Source organism: Folsomia candida, unplaced genomic scaffold (assembly GCF_002217175.1).
Source record: "Folsomia candida strain VU population unplaced genomic scaffold, ASM221717v1 Fcan01_Sc001, whole genome shotgun sequence".
Classification (NCBI taxonomy): domain Eukaryota; kingdom Metazoa; phylum Arthropoda; class Collembola; order Entomobryomorpha; family Isotomidae; genus Folsomia; species Folsomia candida.
Genome location: NW_019091193.1, coordinates 15,737,747 through 15,760,794, shown reverse-complemented (window position 1 = coordinate 15,760,794; position 23,048 = coordinate 15,737,747). Strand labels below are relative to the sequence as shown.

Genomic DNA, 23,048 nt, shown 5'->3' with positions numbered 1-23,048 from the left:
CATATTTATTTTTACATCCCATTGTTCATCATGGCTTCTATTTGTCTCAACTCTGCTTCTCATCATGAGGATGATCACTTTGATTGCCGTTATATCACATCATACGACACTGCGTCTCAAAATCTCGGCTAATTTGCGTGTAACTTACCACAGCGAAATATTGCAAATCTTTACCCCTTTATGCAATTAGACTCTTGCCTGTTAACTGTGTACCTGAAAAATGTAAAAAGTTACCTACATATGTACATATGTATAAGGAAGGTGAGTAATTAATAACTTCCACTGATTATTTACAAATTAAACAAGTCTTGATAATACGGTTTTTTGATAAACAAGAATGATTTCCAGAGACACAAATTAATGTGATCAAATCATAAATGATAAAAGCCTATACTATCCTCGGAAATGAGTAAGTGCATTTATTGATGGGACATGAAGTCAAAAAAGATGCAGCATCCAACATAGTGCACAGAATAAGAGTAGATATAACATAGCGCTTCTAGTATGTTGCCGGTCGTCTGCATTGTGCTCACGGTGATAACTAGCGTTTACCTTTTCACGTATATAGTGTAACCACCAAAAGAACCCTCGTCCAAGCCGTTGCAACAAGCTGTGGGTATCAGCAGCGACTGATGTGGTAACCGGTACTGAAATGGTCTTCAGGCTTCAGTCCAAGTCTTCAGTCTTGCTGTAGCAGTCTTGTGAGAAAGAGGTCTCCCCACAATCTGTTTCTCACATACATAATCTCAAGTTACTGTGACTTCGACTATTTCAACCACTTTTCTACTATTAGTTGGTTCTTGGTTAGTGACATGTAGATTATTTCTCCTCGTCTCTGAAGACCACCACGATCAGTTTTTGCAAAAAACCAAGCATTTGGGAAACACCTGCGACATTCTTGTTTCTAAGAATAATGTAGCAAGTTCATATACGTAATCCGGATACAAAAAGTGTGACAGTTGGACTACCGAGCTGGATTCCTTCCTGTTTAATTTTGTGGACAGCTCAAATTTCGGGGAAAAGGGTCTTTAAGAAGCAAAATGTGGGATGGACGGAAATAGGCTGTTTGTGAGACAAGTTAACATGCGGTGTTTTGTGTGAACATACGAAGTATCTCAGAAAGTCTCGATTTGTAGATCTTTCTTTAAACTGGAACGACAAGTGAGTTATGCATGCAACCACTAAGTAAGTACGAGTGACTAATTAGACGAGGGAATCTTTACCAGGAAGTTGGAAGCGATCGGCTTAAGCAGATTTAAACACTAATAATATGTTCTGTGAGATTTGAGAAGTTTGAGACGGAATTGAAAGTGACTTTTATGTACCATTTGGTGCCTTCCATTCATCAGCATAACAGAAGAGGGTTTGCCTTTTCACGGTTAACTGGAGTTACATACAAAGTATTACAAAAGATCAATGTGTTGATCACTTGTTGAAAATTATTTAAGGTTTGGCTATATTACATACTCGGAGCATTTCAGCAATTCTGGAACTTAGTGAACAAATCAAGAACTTGCACAAGCTCCATATGAAACTGATGGAGATTTTGAAACTCCATAACTCAATCAACTAATCCTCAGCCATAAAATTGTGCGATTTTTATATTCGACATTTTAGCTATTTGTCATTTTCTGCAAACCAGTGATTAACAACAACAATAATTAAAAGGAAAAGGCGACATTTGGTATTTAAACGTCTCACTCCTATCGAAGCATGTGTGATGCTATTGTGATTGATTAAATAAAGTGTGTATGAGATCATTGTGTTCTATTAAAAATATTTAACATGGAGAAACAAATTTACTTTACGATGGTGTTCGCACTATGTGCAATTTTTGGTGTAGCGACAGAAGCTTCATTTGTGACCAAGATAAATAGCGGCTTCGAAAGGGGTAAGTTTTTAAAGTTTTGAAAACATGTATTCAGTTGAGGTTTCATCCACAATCGAAATTATCTGCAAAGTACATGCAAAGTGAAGCATTGTGGTGATTAAGATAGATTTCTCCGCGCTTGAAATTATTATTTACAAACCTATATCTTTTTTACAGTGGTGGTATCCATCGATGATCATTTAGCTTTGTCACCAACGTCTTCAGCGACAACGGGACTCAAAGGAGCCACCCATGAGTGTCAAATTGTATTGGAACAGATAAAGGTAATATTGTCACCTCATCGAATATGCATACATTTTCTCATTAGTCAGCTCGGTTTGCGATTACCCGACTGAGACATTTTCAGAAATCACAGTAAATGCAAGAGTCACTAATAATGGAAACGATGAGGACTACATTTTACGGGTTTTACTATACAAATAATGCAACTCAAATTTTCCACTTGATGGCTGTCTTGATAGTTCAGCTCATGAAGTCAAGATAAAATCTTCCCATTATTTACTTGTGCAACTAGCCTGATTTTTTTCGGTTTTAGCAATACACTTTTTCTTGCTATATTTCAGTTTCGGGGTATTTATTTATTTAAGCGTAAAATGACATTGTCCTTTTATCGATTGGGTTATTTCTCATATTTGACAAGTGTCGTTATATTCAATTGTTTTTTTATTCTAATTAATGAGTTAATAGATCCAATCTCTGTTTTTATATCTTGAGTAATTTGGAAAAGGAATGAGGTGGATTCCAATTCTTCAAGAGTATGAAAATTTAAATTTAAAACATGCTATATAAGAACCACCGTTAGCTAGTCCACACTTTTGAGGACAATTTGGATTAAAATTTTCGCTGCCATTGTTTTTTATGGTTGAGTACTAGCCAATGAAGCATTTCCAGGTGTCGTCCGTGGAATTAAAATTTAACAGTGATACGAAACCTAAAAATTACCGCAACAACCCGTTCAAGAGAGATGGGTTTGAAAAGTAGGTAAAATTATTTTCGGCTTGGCGACACATCAACGACTTACATATTGTGTTCTGCAAGTTGCCACATTGTCACTACTATGTAAAATACAAATCTTTGAATTGCACAATACTTGCAATTTAGAGATTTTGCAAACCAAATTTTGCTATTCTTCTTCCTTTACAGCGAATGAGTAATTACAAAATATGAGGACTTCCATGTCTTCAAATTTAGGATCACAGTCGCCAGTTGCAAATTTTCCTCTGTTCCTTATGTTCTTTCACGATCTACCAGCATGAGATTTGCATCATTTGGAGAAATTAATTACAGACTTATTGCAATAAAAAGTTCATTATTTTCACGAATGAGAGGATATTTTATTAGCATTATCACAGTTTGCAGGAAACATTATCAATTTAAAATCTACGAGCTGTTGACGACCGCGTTGATGAACGAGTGTCTACATACTTGGGAGAGTAGTATTATTGGAATTGATGGGATCGTGTCATGATGCGACTTGGATCATCATTTATTACTTTCGAAAGTCTCGACTTAAAATGTGGAAACGGATACAAAACGATATCGCACACCTGTTTGTTGCTCACACTCTTTCAAATTAATATAAAACGCAATTATCACGTTGTCAGTGTCACAACGCGTAAATTATTAGTGGTAGATCGACGACTGACGACTTTGATTTAATCTTGCGTTATCAATGAAGGAAGTTTAAGAGTTAAAAATAGCGAGGCATATTTGCGTTAAATGAAACAACATTTAATCGTACTATTTACACAAGCATTTTGCTGTTATTATTGCTATTTACACATTATGCATGTCAAAATGTAAAATGACAAATTGTTTGAAATTTATGTGCATGGGAATGTGATAATTGATTTCACTCATTAGTTAGGCAAAGGTGCCAGTAGTTGAGCAACCTTTATACATACTTATTTACGCTGTATAGACGCAACGTAAAACGTAATGATAGTCCCTGTTTAATCACATTTTTGTGTGTACATATCTGTGAAGAAATTCGTTTTTGTCGCTATTTGATAACTAAAGTTTAATCCATTTCTAGTCATCCGACACAAGGATATGAAAATTGATATACACACTTTTCCTTTCGTATCTGTCATAAACACATTGTAGATTTTTAGCGTATGTATTTGTTTGGATACCCGCACATACGTGGATATAAATAATCAAAGAGTGTACACAACTCTTACTTGTGCTATCTACACCTTGAAATAATTAATTATAGGGACCTGCCCCAGTGTTAAGGGACAATGATAAATGTATGTGTTGGTATTTCGTATATGTAGATGATCATGCGATGAGTATTATGCATCGTAGATACTTAGCCAACTATGTAACAGAAGCTGCAGAGTCTGGAGTAAGAAATTCTAGACCGAGACATTGGAAAAACAGAGCCGTTGTGGTCGTTAAAATCGTCCCTACTTTGTTATTTTATTATTTATTCGAAATGCAGTAGAGATGAGTTATTGGCCTTTGTTAAGACATTTGATTCCATTTCGAGTTTTTTGCTGCACTGGACGAAACAAAATACGAGCCTGGTAGTTGAAACTAGTTTATCATTGCATAATAAGTGATATGGTGGCCACTAACTGAAGACATAAAAAAACAGACGCTGGCAAAGGTGGATGGCTCACACACAGCAAACGGGTTGACACGCTCACCTCTGAATCCCACTTGTGAGGTAAAATGAAATGATTAAGTCGAAATGTCTGCTGGAGAGAATGACCTGAGTTTGAATACAAATTGAACCTCGAACCTCGTTTTGAATTTGAAATACGTAGTCATCCGCTCAGCCAGCTTCTTCCTTCCTGATTTTTATTTACACGACTAAAGCACGTTGCACACCAAAGTCTTATGCTTCGCATACTATGAATCTCATTTCATTCGTCGATTAAAGACGTTTACTTTGATTTTTAATTTCTACATTAATTTGGTAACAACACACTGTAAGTTAGGTGGTAGTAGTAGACGGGAACATTATAAATTCAATCAAATTCATAATCAGGAGACCAGCTCACTGCAGGATTCCTTCTTGACCGATGTAATATATTGAATCAGCTCATTACTACCTCAGCTTCTCCCTTAGAGCATGCATGCAATTAGTTTTTGGATGATACATGAACTTCACTAAATTTACTACACAATATTTTCTCTGTGTGCTGAAAGGTGGGTTTGTTGTAAATTATAAGAATGCCTCTAGTCGGTGCATAGCTATCATGATTTGCAAACCCCATAGCCATAGACGGAAGAGAATAGAAGGTTTTTCAAGTTTATTTCAGAATTCTTAAAATTAATTGGTGAAAAGTAAGAAAAATCTGAATCGCAAAAATTGCCTTGTTTTAACACCGCTCCGCTCGTCATAAAAAAAAATCACCAGATGGGGGACCTGAATTTCTGGACTTGACGACAGTTGTGAGACGTTGTTCGTTATGCATTGAGGTTTCTTGGGCATCATCTTCCCATGATAAGAACTGTTTTCCGAAATTGCTCATTACACCCGACACTGTTGACTGTGAGAGTAATTAAGGATTAAAGTGTGGGTTCTTGTACCGCTTCGTCTTTGCATGGGAAGCAGCAAAAAGCATTTTAATTTGGACTGGGAGCAGCGTATGCTCACACAATCATGCACCGTTGAAGTTTTAAAAAAAAGACGAAATCAAACGAATGCGGTTGGTCGGACAAGTCACTCATATACATACGAACGTAAACAAAGGACAAAAACGAGCTCGCCGCATTAAAGCCCATCGGAAAAGCTGTACACGCTGAATTAAATTGACTCAACTCGAATAACTAAGCTAATATATTATCGGGCAAAGTTGTGCTGTTCAAATTATTATTCACGCCTACAAAACCAATTTACACTCTACATTTTTACTCATTATTATGCGACCATGTCCTGTTCGTATTCTGCTGCCGATTCGGTTGTACGCCCAGCGTCTTGATTGTGTAATTCTTGGTCCGCATCACATATTAAACGACAAATTTAGGATATTGACAGTGATTTTTTTACCAGTTTACTTTAGCTTGGTGTAATAAATTGAGTAGGTGAACCGCAAACTGTAAAGAGAACGCAAAGATTCCTAACGCAAGATTTGCAGTCACAAAATCAACTATTACTTTTGATATTTAGTAAGTGAGCAGTGTGGCAATGTGATTGATTTTTTCAAACACAGCTTCATAGTAAATGGACATTGAACCAAATCTCTTACTTATTTGGGCTGAACTTGATTGGAGACAAAATCAACGTGAGCAGTTCACATTGATTTAATAATTCTCCATCCTTATCAAATACAGAGTTCATAACTTGAATCACCAATCGATCACTTTGATTCACATGGTATTTCGTATCAACATATATCCCATGAAGTTAGAAACATGGCCAGACCATGATGTTAATTCGTTTCAAGTAATTATTGAAGCAGTTTTTAATTCACTGATCTTTCGAGATAACCTTTCCAATTTGAGATTTCAAAGTCGTTAACGAAGGGGTGGAGAGCCTTCTCACCAAAAACAAAAGACTTTGTCTCGACCATGTGAAATAAAAGATACAAAGTCGATACAAAGGGTGAGACGCAAGGTTCCTCTTAACTCGTAGGTGTTGATAAGGTCCTTAAGGTCCCGAAAGTTGACCCTTTCTTCCACTCTTATCTACAAACGAACATTCTGTTCGTCGTAGGATTTGGAATCCATCCTTCCAGTTCGGCGTATTCATAAAAGCCTAACTATAAGTATTTATATGGGCCTGCTGCATCATATCGTAATCATTTGTCCATTCCTGCTGAACACATCTCCATTGTTCTCTCGTGTTGCAGTAGGTTATTCAAAATAATTCCCTCCAACCAACTCAACTATACTTTAAGTTACAGACGAATAATGTTCGGTGTGTGCCTTCTTTCTTCATCCATCGTCGTCGTGTATATGTACTTGACTAGGATTTGAAATAGGCCTGCCTACGCATCATGCACGCAGCATCTCATCCTCTAATTTCATTCGGACTAAAAAATGTAAACTTGCCCACCACGGTGAGGTCACAAAAAATCTGTATGGGTTTCATTAAGCTCAGCACTTATTGTATTGTTCTTCTATGCATGTACATGTCTCACCATACACTACCCACTGGCCTCGTATGGTTATGTGTAATACAGTTCTCCAAACTAAAAAATGTGCTTAATAGATGCTTTTTATATATCGTCAAATGGGAAATAAACAACTACTTAGAAAACAGAGAAATATATAGATCGTGAACTTAAGCAAGTCTAATCATGAAATTTTCACATTTGCACACAGTGGTTGGTAGCCCACTGAATGGGAATCTGAGGATGAAGATGAGAAATGGCAAATCGACTGGGCGGATGATGCCGTCCTATTGACCTGTTTGACATAATTAACTTGGAGGAATGCTCTGAGACAAATTGAGCTACAAAATGAGGCAATTCGTCAAAATGACGGTGGCAGAGTGCAAAGTTAATTGTTGTAGATTTGAAAAGAAGAGAGAATAAAGAAGATTCCACCACATACATACATCACAAAAACATGTAACAATTCACACAACAGCCAAATCTAACCAACCACATCAGCACAAATAACTAAAAGAGGGGGATAAGCAGGGCAACCTTTTGACCTTCGTGACTTTATTTGAAACCAAAACGTCAGAATGGAGTAGATATAGGTGTCGGTGAAAATGTTGTGAAATATGCAACAGAGAAAATTTTCCCATATGGATATTTATACGTTGTACATGCATAAACATGCTTGCAGATTGCATGTTCTGTTTTTGCCACGAATTTAATGAGAACCTAGACTTTTATTTGCCTAGTGATATGATTCACCATCACTCACTCACTCTTCTCAAGAAGTATAATAACAAAAAGACATTTAAATGTAACGATGTTTAAACATGAACATTTTTTGCATACGATATAATAAATCCGCTCATCCATCTCTCCGACCATCACTCTTTGCTTATCAAATTCACAGGGAACTTTTGCCAATTTATTTTGCTTTCTTTTTCTCCTTCGTTATACTTGTCAGCTAAAAAGTGATGAATGATTGTCGTTTTCTTCATATCATACTGATAAATAATACAGCAGCTAGGGACGCTATTTCTTATTTTCACTGATTTCAAGATATTTTACTTATTGTGCATGATATGACTTATGTATATTTGGGGTGTCTTATTTTTTCACATACAAATTTCCCTTTAGTGTAAACCAAGATAATAAACTGGCCACTGTAAAGTCAACACATTAATGAATATTTAATCCTAATTTTTTACTTTAAATTAATACTGCATACTTTAGTCTACTTACTTATCATCAATTTCCAAGTTTAAGTAAAAGCTGCGCCAGTGTCGGTTATCAAAATTCTAAATTGCAAGTTCCACCTTAGTTTGACCCATATTTTGCGGAGACAGCAAATAATTCCTCGCCGAGTTATTAAAATTTGACTGTTCCTACCGTTTTGTGCAACTTACTTATTTTGCCAATTATATGCGGCCCAGTTTTGTACAATTCGTTTCGCATGCATGCAACATTTTCCTTGTGCAAATTTTCACAATCTTTTTAGCACATTTTTCGAGTAAAAAGTTGTTGAAAGGGTAGCCGAGTTTGGGTGAAAGAATGTGTTTCAATTAATTGTTGAGAGGCGAGGAATGAGCTCATAAAGACTTTAAATGTGTAGCAAATTAAATCATACAGTATATAATATAAAGAAAAAGATATCGTTTTTGCTCCCGTTTTCTGTTCTCTGCATCAATATTTCATTATTTCAGTTGATTACTTGTAAATGATACAATGAAGTTTGTGAGTGCAAAATGAGTTTTTTACGTCAGAAAGAACGGGACTACGATAGATAATAAACAAAATTGCTTTTTCAGTTGACATAAATCTAGATCAAGTTGCAGTCGAGCTATTATTTGGTCCATGACCATCTGATCTGACCATTTTTATTATGCGAAATGGATTCTTCTTCGAAAACACTGTATCGCATCTCATTGTATTGTCTTGCATACATTGTGTGACTCATCGAAAATGCAATTACATTAAAATAATACTTATGATTGCGGTCAAAAGTCAGAACAATGGCAGATATTGCTGTACCATTATTTGCATGACGCATAAATTTATATGGCTCGGATACTGATTGGATCTTCGGTTAGCGAGTATACAATTGCGAATGTTTAGCATCAGCTCTTCTGCAGTATGCTGCAAGCAGTGATAACAACAATAGCGGGCTCTCCTTCCTCAGATTTTCTTATTTGATGTCAAGATGGTCATTAGATATGATTTGATTTTGAATCAACTTTCCTACTTGAGCAGGCAGCGTCTATTGTGCTTTAAAATTGCATTGTCGTTATGAATGCGTATGTGTTCATCCCAGTATCAATACAAAGCTACATGTGTAATTCTAACCCAATATTAACAGAAAAGATTAGTGCTCTCCTCTCTCGTCATCTTCAATCCAATTACATTAGTTTGAACTTTGCGTTTTTTAGCCACTTCAACTCGCCCATCGAATTCGATTGACCAGTTATTGTTGTGGACATGTACGCACATATGCATGGGGCCAAGTGTGTCAGTGTAGTAAACCAAATCATGGGTATAAAACAACGTTTGAAAATTGAAAAAAACACCTACAGTATTTTGCATTTTTGCGATTTCTCATTCATTTGTACGGTGCTTAAGTATTTCATCTTATTTCATCAACGACAATTATTAATATATTTCAGAAATTAAATTGAATTCAAATTTAAGTACTTTGGGATCTTATCTTACAATATTGGTCAGTGACACACATTAAAAGCTTCTGATTCAGTCGTAATACGTCGTGAAGCAAGGATTATTCAAATATTAATGGCATCACGTCTCACGAAAAGGTTTTGCAATGAGGTTCATCCCTATTCAGCAAAACTATTAAAAGTATTGCAGAGAAGTGCAATGCCATTTTCTAGTTTCAATTAGAATGATGTCTAATTAACACAAGTGATTGAAGTTGGGGAAGGGAGAGGAATTTCAATGAGCATTTAGTAAATAATATTATTCAATCCGTTAAATTAAATCGGTTGCGCGTCTTACATTTGTTATTTCTCAAGTCTCCTTTTACGAACTCGTATTGCGTGCAAATAACTATTCTCAGCAGTTATAGCAGTAGTACTTACTTAGGTCTGTACATGCATAACTTCTGTAGGTAGAGACACACACAAGCCAAAGGATCGTTTGTCTGAAGTGCGTACAACGACAGATCCTGAGTATAAATCTAATGTACATATGTGCATTAGATTGGGTTGGGAGGTGGTTGTTTCATTGACCTTTGAGAATTATCTACCTATGTATTTTCCTCTGGAATCCTAATCTGAACTCCTTCTCTTGAGTATTATATAATGCTTCTTGTTCCAAGATTTCCTCAAACTAAATAACTTACGCACACTTTCAAAATATCATTTCCAGGCGCCACAAGTTAGAAATTTCAAATGACTTCCTTGTACATCACTCAAATTTCAACAAATTAAGAAATTTCACTTGATTTTGACCTTTTGCAGATTTTAAAGTCTGATGATAGTAATACGTTTAAATTATATACTAGCATATAGCATTAATATGCTACATGTATATAATATTGATTACTTATCCGTACATTATACATATGTACACACAACCAATTAGCAAGCTTGACATATTCTTCCATTTTCATCGTTTCGTCAACGTAGTGACAAGATGCGTTTGTTAAAATTGGGACGACGAAGTTACAACAAGTGCACATTATATTGGTTGGCGATGAGATAACAAAATAATTCATGCAATTTCCAACTTTTCAAGACACAAATCATGCACATGTGAAAATCCATCTATCCATTCAATTCAAATTCACTGAATCACACAACTTGTACTTGATGTATGCATGTATACGCTTGGACAGATTTTGACGTTGGACATGCACATGTCTGGTTAAAGATTCGCGAGCGAGGTGAGGTTTTCATGCGAATAAAGAAGTAATGAGACAGCAGATTCTGATTTACAGTGCCAAGATAGAAAATTTGGAGATTTACAGTGAGATCCGACTGAGCTTTTATACTCATTGAGAGTGAGATGAGATTCATCATAGCAATTTGCCTTCACCCAACAATTGCCACAATTTGTGAAAGAAGAATAAGGTATTCACTCACACACGTCACACATGCTTCCATGCCAAACCACGCAAGAAAGGAATGGAACCAAAGTGAGACTCGTGCTCTCTGACTGTTTTCTGAAGGGCAGGATGGAAATCAAAGGCGTGAACACATTATTTTCTTCGTTTGATTGAAAGGACCAAAGTTTGTTATGGTCACTCGAAAGAAAGAAAGACTTCAAATCCAGGCCCTAATTCAATATATTCAGAGATATGCTTATGTAAGGTTGAGCTAAAAATTTGGTCCACGCTGCTGCCATTGTGTCATGTGACGTAATTGGCAAAGTGTAATTCAATCTGTGCTTGACAATTGACTTTATTGCTGAACCATTCACAATAATATGAATCCCTGTCCCATTTGAAGTCATCACTACTATGCACTTATTATTCACGCTAACTGTTCATCCACATAAATATGCACAACTAGAATTCTATTCTATTCTTCCAACTACGTTTTAATATTCATTATGTTACAAATATGTACATGCAGTTTTTTGCCAAGTCTTGTCAGAGCCGGTGCGTTTTTGCCGTGGTTGGTTTCGTGGGTATATCGCCTCCACTAACTAATTGTCGTGTGCAATGTTGACATAATTAAAGTGAATTGCTTCGCTACAATTTATTTGATTTCTTTTTATTCCGGCCGTGAATTAGAAGGAGGATTAAGCCAACTAAAGTCCGCAATAGGATTAGTGCTCTTGTTCGGTACTCTGTGTGGGTGAGAGACGACTGTCATGATTTTGACCATTGTGTTGAGTGATATGTGATTCAAAATGAACCTTTTTACAATTGACAATGTCATTCTAGTAAATCATGGTTTTTGAAAGGAATGTTGAAATATTCTGTAAATAAACGTTCTTCTAAGGAACCACAATTCAAGATATTAAATATGATAAACTGCTCCATTTACAATGATAGCGGAGATAAATTTTGCAACAATTCCATATGGAATTAGTCTAGATTTAAGCATGTACGCGCAATTAACTACCTTTTCACAACATTTGCACTTGTCCCATTCATTCACTAATTCATCAAAGCTTTATTAGTCTCCGTTTCATTGAGTTTGATTCTTTTCTTGTTGCGTCACACAACTGAGCGCTAATGATCGAAAGTTACTTAATCGATTAGCCATAGATATCAATTCCATTTGATTCAGCTGATCATTTTTTATCTCAAAGATAAACAAATGTAACGCCTAATTTGATTTGAAACAATGAAAGATGCCGTTATGCAGGTTGCTATCTAACCAATGGGAAAATGGATTTGGATATGGAATTTGTAAGCATTTAATCTCGTCAAAGTAGTCATCCGTCGTCACAGAGCTCACACACATATGAATTTATGGATGTTCAAGGATGTCGATGAGTTCAGGCAAGCAATCTGTACGGTGACTGGTTGGTTACAAGATCAATATGCAGAAACATCGATTATTTTTTGATGCTTTTGCAATCAGCTCGAATAAAGAATTAGCTGCCTCATTTTTCCTAGATGACATCAGTTAATACACACATATATTTGTTGACGAATTGGTTCAATTAAATTTTGAATTAACCTTGTGGCATTCAGTCAAGTCATCCAGTTCATTGTCATCACTAACTGTTGAGTATATTGACTCCCATTCTGTAAATTTTTGGGCTTATCCTTACCGAGAGATTGCATACACAGCACCGTGCGTGCATACAATATGCATCAAGAATTCAATACTGCACTTACGTTAATTTGTGCCTGTTTAAAATTGTCATTTATTATTAAAGGAAGAAAAATTATTCAGCTCAATAGTGAACACATCATCTCTTTCTTTTACTTTATCTCGCTGTCCTGATTTAGATCTCGAATGCCAGAAAAAACGACACGATCGCGACGGCATTTTAAAAATTTAATAAATTTAATGTGCTGCTATTCCAAGAATTTATATAAAAAGGCGTGCGCACATTAAGTGACTTAAAAATCTGTGTATCACGTTACTGTGTTGGGTGTCTACATTTTTACACATTTTCTGCTCATGAATTACATACTCAACAGAATAGTATTGAAGATCACAGGTACATAACTAAAATTGGCAGTTTATCCAGCATAATAATACTAAATAAGTAACAGATATGATTGACAACTGACCAGTTTGACTGTATGAACATCAAAGTTGCAACATTGCAACCACTTATAACAACTTACTGTAAGCCATTAGCAAATCGAGTTGGAGGCAAGAACATTTGTTTTGAGGGAAAAGATAAGTAAGTCTCAACTCGTCACAATTGTAAGCTTTCGACAGGTTTTTAAAGTAACGCCTCCACAGATTAGGATTTGCCAATCGTTCATCACAACCTGATTGCCTGAAAACTGGATCTCATAGGTCAAAGAATTTATCCTAATGGAGGAGTTCCCGTATGCTCTCTAGTTGCGGTTTCGCGTTTTAGGGCCGGCTCTCATGTAATTGTTTCAGACCTGATTTCGCATAACTGCAGTATTGATGTTTTGCCAAACTTGTAATATTTTTAAAGGCGGAAATTTCTTTGGCTTCCTTTTACTTTAATAGTTTAGTTTATTTAGAAGGCAATCAAATGACGAAGCACAGCTTTCAATAACCGCCAAGAGGACTGTCACAGGCTTAATTAATAAAGTTGCGCGTACGGAAGCTGTATCTTATCGAAGGTGGGAAAGCCTTATCCTTGCATCATTTATTTTTATGAAGACTTTATAGCCGCATAAAATCTCAACGAATCTTAAGTAGTGAAATTCGTCTTCCGTCCGTATTAGTGATATCAGGAGATGAAAGTTGCTGCATAAAATTTGAACGGGTTCACTACATATTTTAAGACAATGAATATTCAATCCATGATGTTGGTAGACGTTTCGGTTGTACTTGCATCCATGTACATTTGCATACACGTAATGTACTGCCCGTGGACATAAACAGTGCTGCGTGTAGGTAGACCATTAAGTATAAATAATAACTGCTCACTGTACAAAGATTCTGTATTCTAATTTTAATGTCGACACAAATCTTAAATTGTTATTGAGATTTCTGCTCACGACTGATGTACATCAGCGCATCGACCACTACAATGTTTACAAATTGAGTTGCGAATGTTAGCCTACTTTTATCCTCATATTTGGAGCTTGTAAATAAAATAGACAGTGAATTCTTGAAATTAAGCTTCATTTCCTCATAAATTATGTTCAATATCATTGTCACAAGCACACAACCAAAGTTGGTTGACTACCTGACTAACGATTACTGAGGACTTAGCCCCAAGGTTTTTTAAATAGAAATACAGATCCCATCCACGACGTCGGCGTTGTGCTGGCGGCATGCAATACTGAACATGCTGCTGTATTGTCATGTTATTAATAGTGGCAGATATGCGAATTGGTTATTTGCCATATATCACATTTTGTCCGAGAGAAATAAACCCATGATTAACATACACCTTACTGTTATTAATGCATGATTATTAAATTTTCAAATGGAGCTTTTGCAGAGAACCTCTATGTATGTAATGTACATACTAATAACTATCTGCATATATGTAGCTACATATAATAATAGTAGATGTGTATGTTGCGATTAAATTTATCGTGGTATTTGTTGCTTACTTCGTGTAACTTGTATGTACATATCTGCCATGCCATGCGTTTCTCGGATGTCAGATTATAATAAGTTTTTTTTTGTTCAGGAACTCACATTATTATTCAATGTTATTACACTTGGCTGTCTCTCTTCAAGATTTATGCCTTGGAGCGGGTGAATTTATGCAAAAGGAGTTAATGTATTGTAAAGTTTGTTATGACATGACATGAGGCAAAAACCTAAGACGACGGAGGGAAGTGATGATGATGATGAATTCAAAATTTGTGTAGAATCAGAATTTGCAAGCTAAGCAACGCATTCATTCCTGGTATCGGATTCCGTTTTATCCACACTAATTAATACCAACACAAACTGCTGTTATCATGCAGACAGTTCTCTTCTACTTAAATAAGACAAGGATAAACAATTCGCAAACATTGCATAACATTATAGTATGGCAGAAAGTAACTGGTTTTTTGTTTTGCGGTTCAGCTTCATTTTCTGCGATTAAGTGCATTTTTCTGTATCGTCTGATGTGAATCTTTATTGTTTCTCCTCTGTTATTATTACCATTGTTGTGTGATTAAGAAAGCGGTGAAGTGTTGACGTAGATACGATGCACTAACTTGCCCGAGACTTCCTACGTCGTATGAAATTCTGAATCACACGCATTGCGTATGTGCATACATACATATGTATTTGTATCTACAAAGAATATTCACATTTATGTAGGTACATACATGTCAATACTCGTTTAATACTCCATTTATTTCATAAGAGGATTTGTGCTGCATAATTGTTACAAAGCTCAAAGTTTTAGTGTATAATCTGATTATGTTAAAGCGAGTTTTAATTGAGATGCTAATTATGCCTGAATCAATATCTCACACAATCTGGATTAAAATTATGAAATCATGCCTCCATTTCCCACCTATGTAATTGCTTCCATATTAAGTCATATTTGAAACATTTCTAGGCATAAAATATGTCGCATCATCTCACAAGAGTATTATGTATGCTCATGTCGTTTCATTAGGGCACCAGTTGCTTCATTGCACAAAATTGTATTGACAATGCGAAGCGAATCAATTAGTATGCAATGACTTAAGTTGCAGCACTCTTCTTTGGTTGCATACGCACTTCGTTGCTATTCAATTCAGTCTCAATCACCATAAAATGTACTGCACTTCAACTTAAGTCCCAATATTTCACACCACTGTGCCCCTCATTACACTCATTGCTACATTAATCGTCAATTCACGATAATGCGCAATTATATGGAAATCAATTCACATTTTAGTTTTTAACCTAAATTTGCTTAAAGCTATTGGCAATAACTATACTGCTAAGTAGATATGCATGAGCTTTAATATTAAGTATTTTGTCATAACACACATCAAGCACGGTTATAATCAATCTGTCAAAATCGGTCAGGTAAATAATCATGCATATATTATAAATGAGACAGTCAAATAAAAAATCTGTGTAAAAAGTATAATTTTTGAAGTTGAAAGGAAAAATAAATTTAGGAAATTCCTAGTTTTCAGCTCAAAATTATAAATTATTCATGGGAACACGCATCTGCTTATTCTCGAGAATAACGTCGAAATCTAAAAATGACTACTTGATGGCCTTGATTTGATGCGCCAAATATTTAACGAATAATTTTAGGTTTATTTTTGATAGATAATTTAGTACAATTACAATCACGATTGTACAATTTTTCCTTATTGTTTAAAAAACATTTTTAACGTAAGAAACGTTAATTTATTTTACAAGTGTGAAATTTTTCCATTTCACTGATTGACATAATTTAATGACAAAGAGTTGCTGAGCATTATTGACGAGGAATAACTCATACGAGTTGCATCTCGGATGGTTGATGATTTTCGCTCATCGCCACTTTCTTATTTAGGGCAATCATCCATTTAACCATCACGTACGGGAAGTAATATCGATAATGACATGCATGCTGAACAAAAGCACTTGGTGGCCTGGTCTGCTAATACATATACTTTTTTCGTATTCATATTTCAGCCAAATGTGTACTTGTAACTTTGGAAAGGCAGCTGTTACAATTTTGCAGGACTCTCAATTTAAGATTGCCTCAAATTATTTGAATTGGAGTTACTCTTTACTAGACCAATAGCTCTTAAAAGTATCAATTGACAGAGATGGCTTGGATTCTTGAGCTCTTACACTACTTATGTACGTATGTATAATTGTGTTTCTTATAGTTGGTTTTCTCAAAATATCTGTGTGATTAAAAATACCTGCTGAAGAATACTTGTGAACCTACATGAACTTTTGGTATAGTGTTGGTAAAATGTCGACTTGGGAACTTTGTCTGGTTCGGTGTGAACGTTTACTCGAATTTTGAAAGAAAGTGTGTGTTTAACGAATCTAGTAACGTCCAAGAGGTTGTTTTTGTTGGGATCGTATGATTGCTTATCACATAATGTCGAGAGGAACTTAATGTTGGGAAAATTAATTTTTTCTATCCAAGCCGATTCTGGTTTCCATCCGCTTTCATAGTAATCTCGTCATGGTTTGACGCTCGCAATAATCCTCTCTCCAAAACCCTGAATGATACCGTGATAACATAATGAGTTGCTGTTTTGATACTTGAATAAAGCAACAAAGGTTACAATTACATTGAGAATCTTTTATTTTTTATTCAAATAAAAGATTAAATGGTGTAGTTATCGCTGTTTAACTTGATTTGGGTTTTCTTGTATACATTTATTTCTTGAAAAACGCATCTCTTCAATTACCTTCAATCCCATGAGCAAATAGGCGAGTAAAATCGTTCCGATTACAATTTAACTTTTCATTTTACTGTGAACCAGATTTATCAGGGGATAGAATACATAATCCATCCTAGCAGCTGGCCAATTATCGAGAAATCCCCACAGATTAGGTAGCCACATACCTGGAAGAATTGGAGGCAGGTAAATGTCACCAAGCAAACCGCCTTTTTGAGGTTTTGCTCTTTCATTACACATCGAAAATAGACGGCGTGTCACAAATCATATTTTTCAAACCCAAGTTGAAAGGGTGTGCATCCCGACGAGGTTTGTTCAAAGAACCTGAGGAGTCACTCGCATGTGCATTCAAGATACGCGTCTCATATGTACATACATATGACCGGAATGAATATGTACGCATTTCTCGCTCTACACACACTGAGTCAGCAATTGGCCATTTATTTATTTGTATTCAACATCCGAGTCGCGTCATTGTCATCAAGAATGTATTCATGTAGTTATTTGCCCCGTGTGGAGGCCGAACAACTGAGGAGTTGCAGCAAGTAGGTAGACAAACCTCCTGTTTATTATATGGTTTGTTAGCCTGAATTGTTGTTGAATTGCCAACAATGGTGGCTCATTTGACCAGTTATGTTTACAGAAAAGATGTAGGTTTGACCAAAGTCACTCGCCCGTTGTAGTAGTGGCCGGGTCCCTCTTATTCTATTCAGCACCAAAAGCAGGTATGCATTTGCCATGATATTTGCTTCCGAAGGAAATGGGAGAAATGTCGTACATCTGCTCCTCCACATAATCCGCATCCTATTTAAATCCAAGCTTCCTATAAAGCTGTGTGTGCCAGTAATAGGCGTGTGACAGAGGTGGAAATTGGCACAATCAGTTCATTCAATTTGCTTCGGTCCATTCAACATCAACAACCTTCCTCTTTTGTCTCCCTCTCCGTTTAGGAGGATTCTGCATCGCTTACCTACCGCACGTCTACGAGACACGTCTGTTCTCTGGCAGATTCATTCTCTCCTCGTGCGTTGTTGAGATAAACAAATGATGGTTGGAGTGTGATAGTTAAAAATAACATCTGAATGCAGCATTAATGTCGCAGAGGTAGAGAAAGAGAAGCATGATAATTGTTCTAAACCACCAGTCTTCTTTACGATGAGATTATGGCTTCCGTACTTTACGGCAGACTTTAGCTAACGGTATGGTTGCAAGCTTACGACAAGTCATATTTAGTTGATAACATTTTATACAATTTTCGTCAGAAACAATAAAATTAACTTTTCCATATAAGCAGTAGGATTGCATGGTACGCAAAATAAGCAGTGATTGTGATGAGTATCCTATCTCACTGATCGCCCAGTTGCGACGTTTTAGTTTACGATCTTGTTTCCCATTTCATTATCATTACCATTTAAAGGCGCAGACTAATTTCCCAAGTAATTTTCTCCCGTTGTGAATTCTTCAAGTAATCTTTCCTTGCCTTGGTCCAGATGGAGCTTTGTTGTATGTATCCACCCACATTTCAACATTACACATCACTCAAAAATCAAATCAGGGCATCACCATACGTTCGTACGTGTGTACAGATGTACATACATTCATCTGTTGGATACAATTTGGTGCTATTATGCATGTATAAACTATGCCTCCACGTCTTGAACTAAATTAAAATCAGCCACCCAGTTCATTACACCACCACCAACACAATAGCTGCTACTTTTTTGCATATATTCATGATTCCCTCGTGTGTGGTTTAGTTAAGAGAGCCAATATTCTACCTACGCTACTGCATAGTGTACTACATAGTACTCATTTGCTGGTTATTTATGCAAATGAAAGGGAGACAGACACCCTCATCATCCTAATGAAAACTAAATTAATCCCAAAATCTAGTATAAATTTTGGTTATTTAAAATGCATCACGTCACATGCATACATTGTCTGCTAAGTACTTCTACCCATATTTTACCTTTGCAGCACCGAGTTGGAAATTTCTTTAGAATTTTGATGAAAATGATCTGACACAGAAATGCTAAGCTTCAGTTGAAGTTACACTTTACAACAGGAACATAAATACGAATGGACGCACTTGGAATAAAAATAAAAGAGCACGTATGTAAGCCTACATCAGTTAGCACACTTGTTTCAATGTTCCTTTGTTATATTTTGCATTTCATTTATTCTGCCCGAGTGAGACAAGATGCAAAAAATAATCTGCAAAATGGCGAATCAAATGTAATTTCAGCAAAGGATTTCACCAACGTCTTGTGTATTCAGCTGAGTGGCAGATAATGGCATTCGCGAAACAGGGAGTTTTGACTGAATGCCCATGCTTTCAAATCACAACTGACAATAGTGAGACACTGATGATATTTTTTTTCTTTGAATGAATTATGTAGGCTTGTAGTTTATTAATCACTCCACTTGAAAGACGGATAGGATCTATTCTTGGTGAGTCAAAGAATGTTTGCCATTTCCCTTTACGAATGGTTTCATTTGCATACTGGGTTAATGAGTTGGAGAAAAGCATCACTGGGTTTACATTTGCGAACCTGTTGCTCTCCAACTTGAGTTGAAAAAGCATGCATCTCATCACTCCATTTTTCCTAAAAATATTACTATGCAAATTCATTTTGTGTAAAGCAACTAATTTTTATTTACTGCAAGATAAAATATTTGTAATTGTCAGCAAACATTCTAATTTTGTAGGGATTTTTTTCAGTATTTGATTTTAGTGGAGTAAATTGCTGTGAATCAATCAATGTGTTACTTTCTTGCAAGTGTGTGGTCAACAGGATGGATGACCATTCATCTCAATCAATGTAGTTTGCGTTGGTTCTTCAAAATTTCTAAATATTTTACGCCCTTGATGATTCTACATATGCCCAATATTTGGGTACAATTTGTAGATAAATGTATGCACATTTAGGACATTATTTTCTCTATATCGTCTGTTTTATAGGAAGCACAGCCGTTTGCTACTGATTCGTTAATTTACAAAAACCCAGACGATATATGTAGAAGCACACATACAATCCGGCAGAATTTCAAAGGTTTAGGGGTAGGGTTTCGTACATAATTGCGCTTAAAATGCCAGCCTGATAGACTATCGCATCGTAATACTCGAAATATTGGATGGACGGAGATTTTCAGTTCAACATTGTTAATATCCCAAAACCAGTTGTTGTCGTTTAACTAAATAATTGTGATAATGGAGCAAATAATACAAAAAACGAGTATTCCATCATTTGAATCGATCGATCGATCAACGATATGGCGTGAACCGTCCAGTATTTTAGCAAAAAAATACAATTTTTACAAAGAAAAAATATTTATTTCATACGAATTCAAATCTTCATCCCTTGTTTGCCTGTAAAATAAAGTCGGAGGCATGATCGTCTGCTATCAAATATATGTATGTAAGACAGACATTGAGACAAAAGGAACGTGTTACATGCCAAAGAACGGCCGTGAATGTTGACTCAGATTGGTATTTAAGTCTGTCTTCGAATTTAGGAGGCTACTACTATCAGCAAAATGCACACAAAAAATTGATGTGCGTACTATTTATTTTCTTTACGAAACTCTTGCGCGGAAGCCATATACGAAGGATTTTTGTAAAGTAATACATCTCTACCAACTTTCCAGTTTGAAATTCACCGAGCTCACAATGACTGTTTACAATGGACCCCCATAAAACTCCTAAATGTGGTGTTGGCGTTAAGAAAAGTGGTGGAAAGCACGGATTCAGAGATAATATCATGCACCAGACTTTCCTATTTGTTTTCCTTTCCGTTTGGCTAAAATAAACAGAAATCCTTAATGGAACCTTTAATGATAAGCATGTTTTTTTACCGGAACCTCGTTGCAGTAGGGTTCAAACATAACGAGACATTTAGTACCTAATATGTACATACGCACTGCCTATGCATGCTGCTGTGCTTATTAGCTTATTATTCTTTCAAATCAGTGCCAAGCTCAGTCTCCTCATGGTAGAAATCATTTCAAGTTTTAGTCTAACCATAGGGTACAGATTTTAACTTTGGGTTTGGTGGCAAGGCACAATTTGACTGGAAGCAACGGAAGAATGATTGAGGTACTTTGGTAAACACGGATAATTCATGGTTTACTTTGTTCCATAAGGAGAAGGGCGCTGACTTGTGTATCCTAAGGATCCCCAGCTTGTGTAGCCTTAGTGAAGGAACCTTTGTGAGTTGCCAGAAATCCGAACATTAGGCAATACACAATCAATAGCTGTCACACACAGATCAAAAACCAACACCCTCTGACTTTAAAGAAAACTCCACCACTACTTATCTGTCAGTTGGCTATCGGATAAATAATCATGGGTCTGAAAGATGCTGTTCACTTCTGATCTGTTGGCTTGGTCAACAATTGTTCAGTAGATTTTGGTCAATAATGGTTTGCAGATTTTTAGTGAAGTATGTCAGAGTTTTCTGGAAAAATACTAAATAGCCTTTCTCAAAATGCGCCCGTATTCTTATAATAATGATGCTTTTTCCTGCTAAAGATAATGTGAAAATTCTAAACGAGACTTTAAGTGAACGGAAATTACATCGACACCATTCAATGCTCACTGTGCTTACTTACACACCAAAATTTCACTTCCCACAATGTCGTGCAAAATAACAACAACCAATAGAACCCTGAAAATTTCAATACTAAACCTTAAATCATTTAGCTGCTGATTAAATTTAGATGCTGATTAAAAATTCAAGATTCTGGTTCTCTTTCTCTTATTTAAGCAATTTGTATAAAGCAATTAAAGTATTGAATTCCACATCCGTGCCACTGAGCTAGTGAGGACTTGAACAAAAGCACATCCACCTCACGTGGGAGATTGCTGGTGAGGATTTTCATACATGTGTAAGAGAAGAAGACGACATTTTATGACAAGAAATGAACGGAAATGAAGATTCCGTTTCAGTTCCATTGAGTGAGTTTGCATTGTACACAACACACACCATGAGATGTGATGAATAGTTTGTACACGGTCTTCAAATATCAACATTGGCCGACCTACAGAGCATAAATAGTCGTCGAAATTATTATCTCATCTCAACGAATATTGAGGAAACATCCAATCCCCCATCTTGCATAACATCTCGAGGAAAGGATGCCGGTCAAAAAAGAGTCCATAATCCGAACAAGCAGCACCCAAAAATCCATCCTATTCCTCTCACACTCGACAGAATGCTACGAACATGCACGTACGATGATTGTATAGCCATTTAAAGGAAGACGTGGTTAAACAAGTTCGGATTCAGGTAGGATTTCCTTTGGAGTAATGGGCCACCATGACCTGAGAAGAGATGTGAAATTCGATATTTCTTGATGACAAATAAAGAACCGGATGCCCTTAAGAATTTACATACACGTACACGTACAAATATTGCAGCAAGTAATACGACATGAAGTAATAATAGCATTAGTAAATTTGACGACAACGAAATCGTCGCATTAAGATTGAGGAACCAGCGAATAAATGATGCACAGAGTTTGGGGCAATTGTTTTTAATTTAACTCTGGGCTAGGCTTGTAGATAATTTGAATTTGATGACCATGATACGATGGTGGTTACACCAGCCCTAGGAGTCTGATTCAGTGACCAGATAGCAATACAAGAACCAGACAAGCATTAAAAATAATC

At 36.1% G+C, this 23,048-nt stretch overlaps 1 protein-coding gene across 1 annotated transcript in view; it reads left to right on the top strand.

Moving 5' to 3' along the window:
* Positions 1–697: 697 nt before the first annotated feature.
* LOC110858981 (calcium-activated chloride channel regulator 1) overlaps positions 698–23,048 on the top strand; it is a 68,854-nt gene continuing 46,503 nt past the window's right edge. The window contains exons 1-2 of the mRNA XM_022107869.2: positions 698–1,891; positions 2,048–2,154. Of these exons, the coding sequence (XP_021963561.1) occupies positions 1,786–1,891; positions 2,048–2,154 (213 nt within the window). The 5' untranslated portion in view covers positions 698–1,785. The remainder of the gene's footprint in view (positions 1,892–2,047; positions 2,155–23,048) is intronic.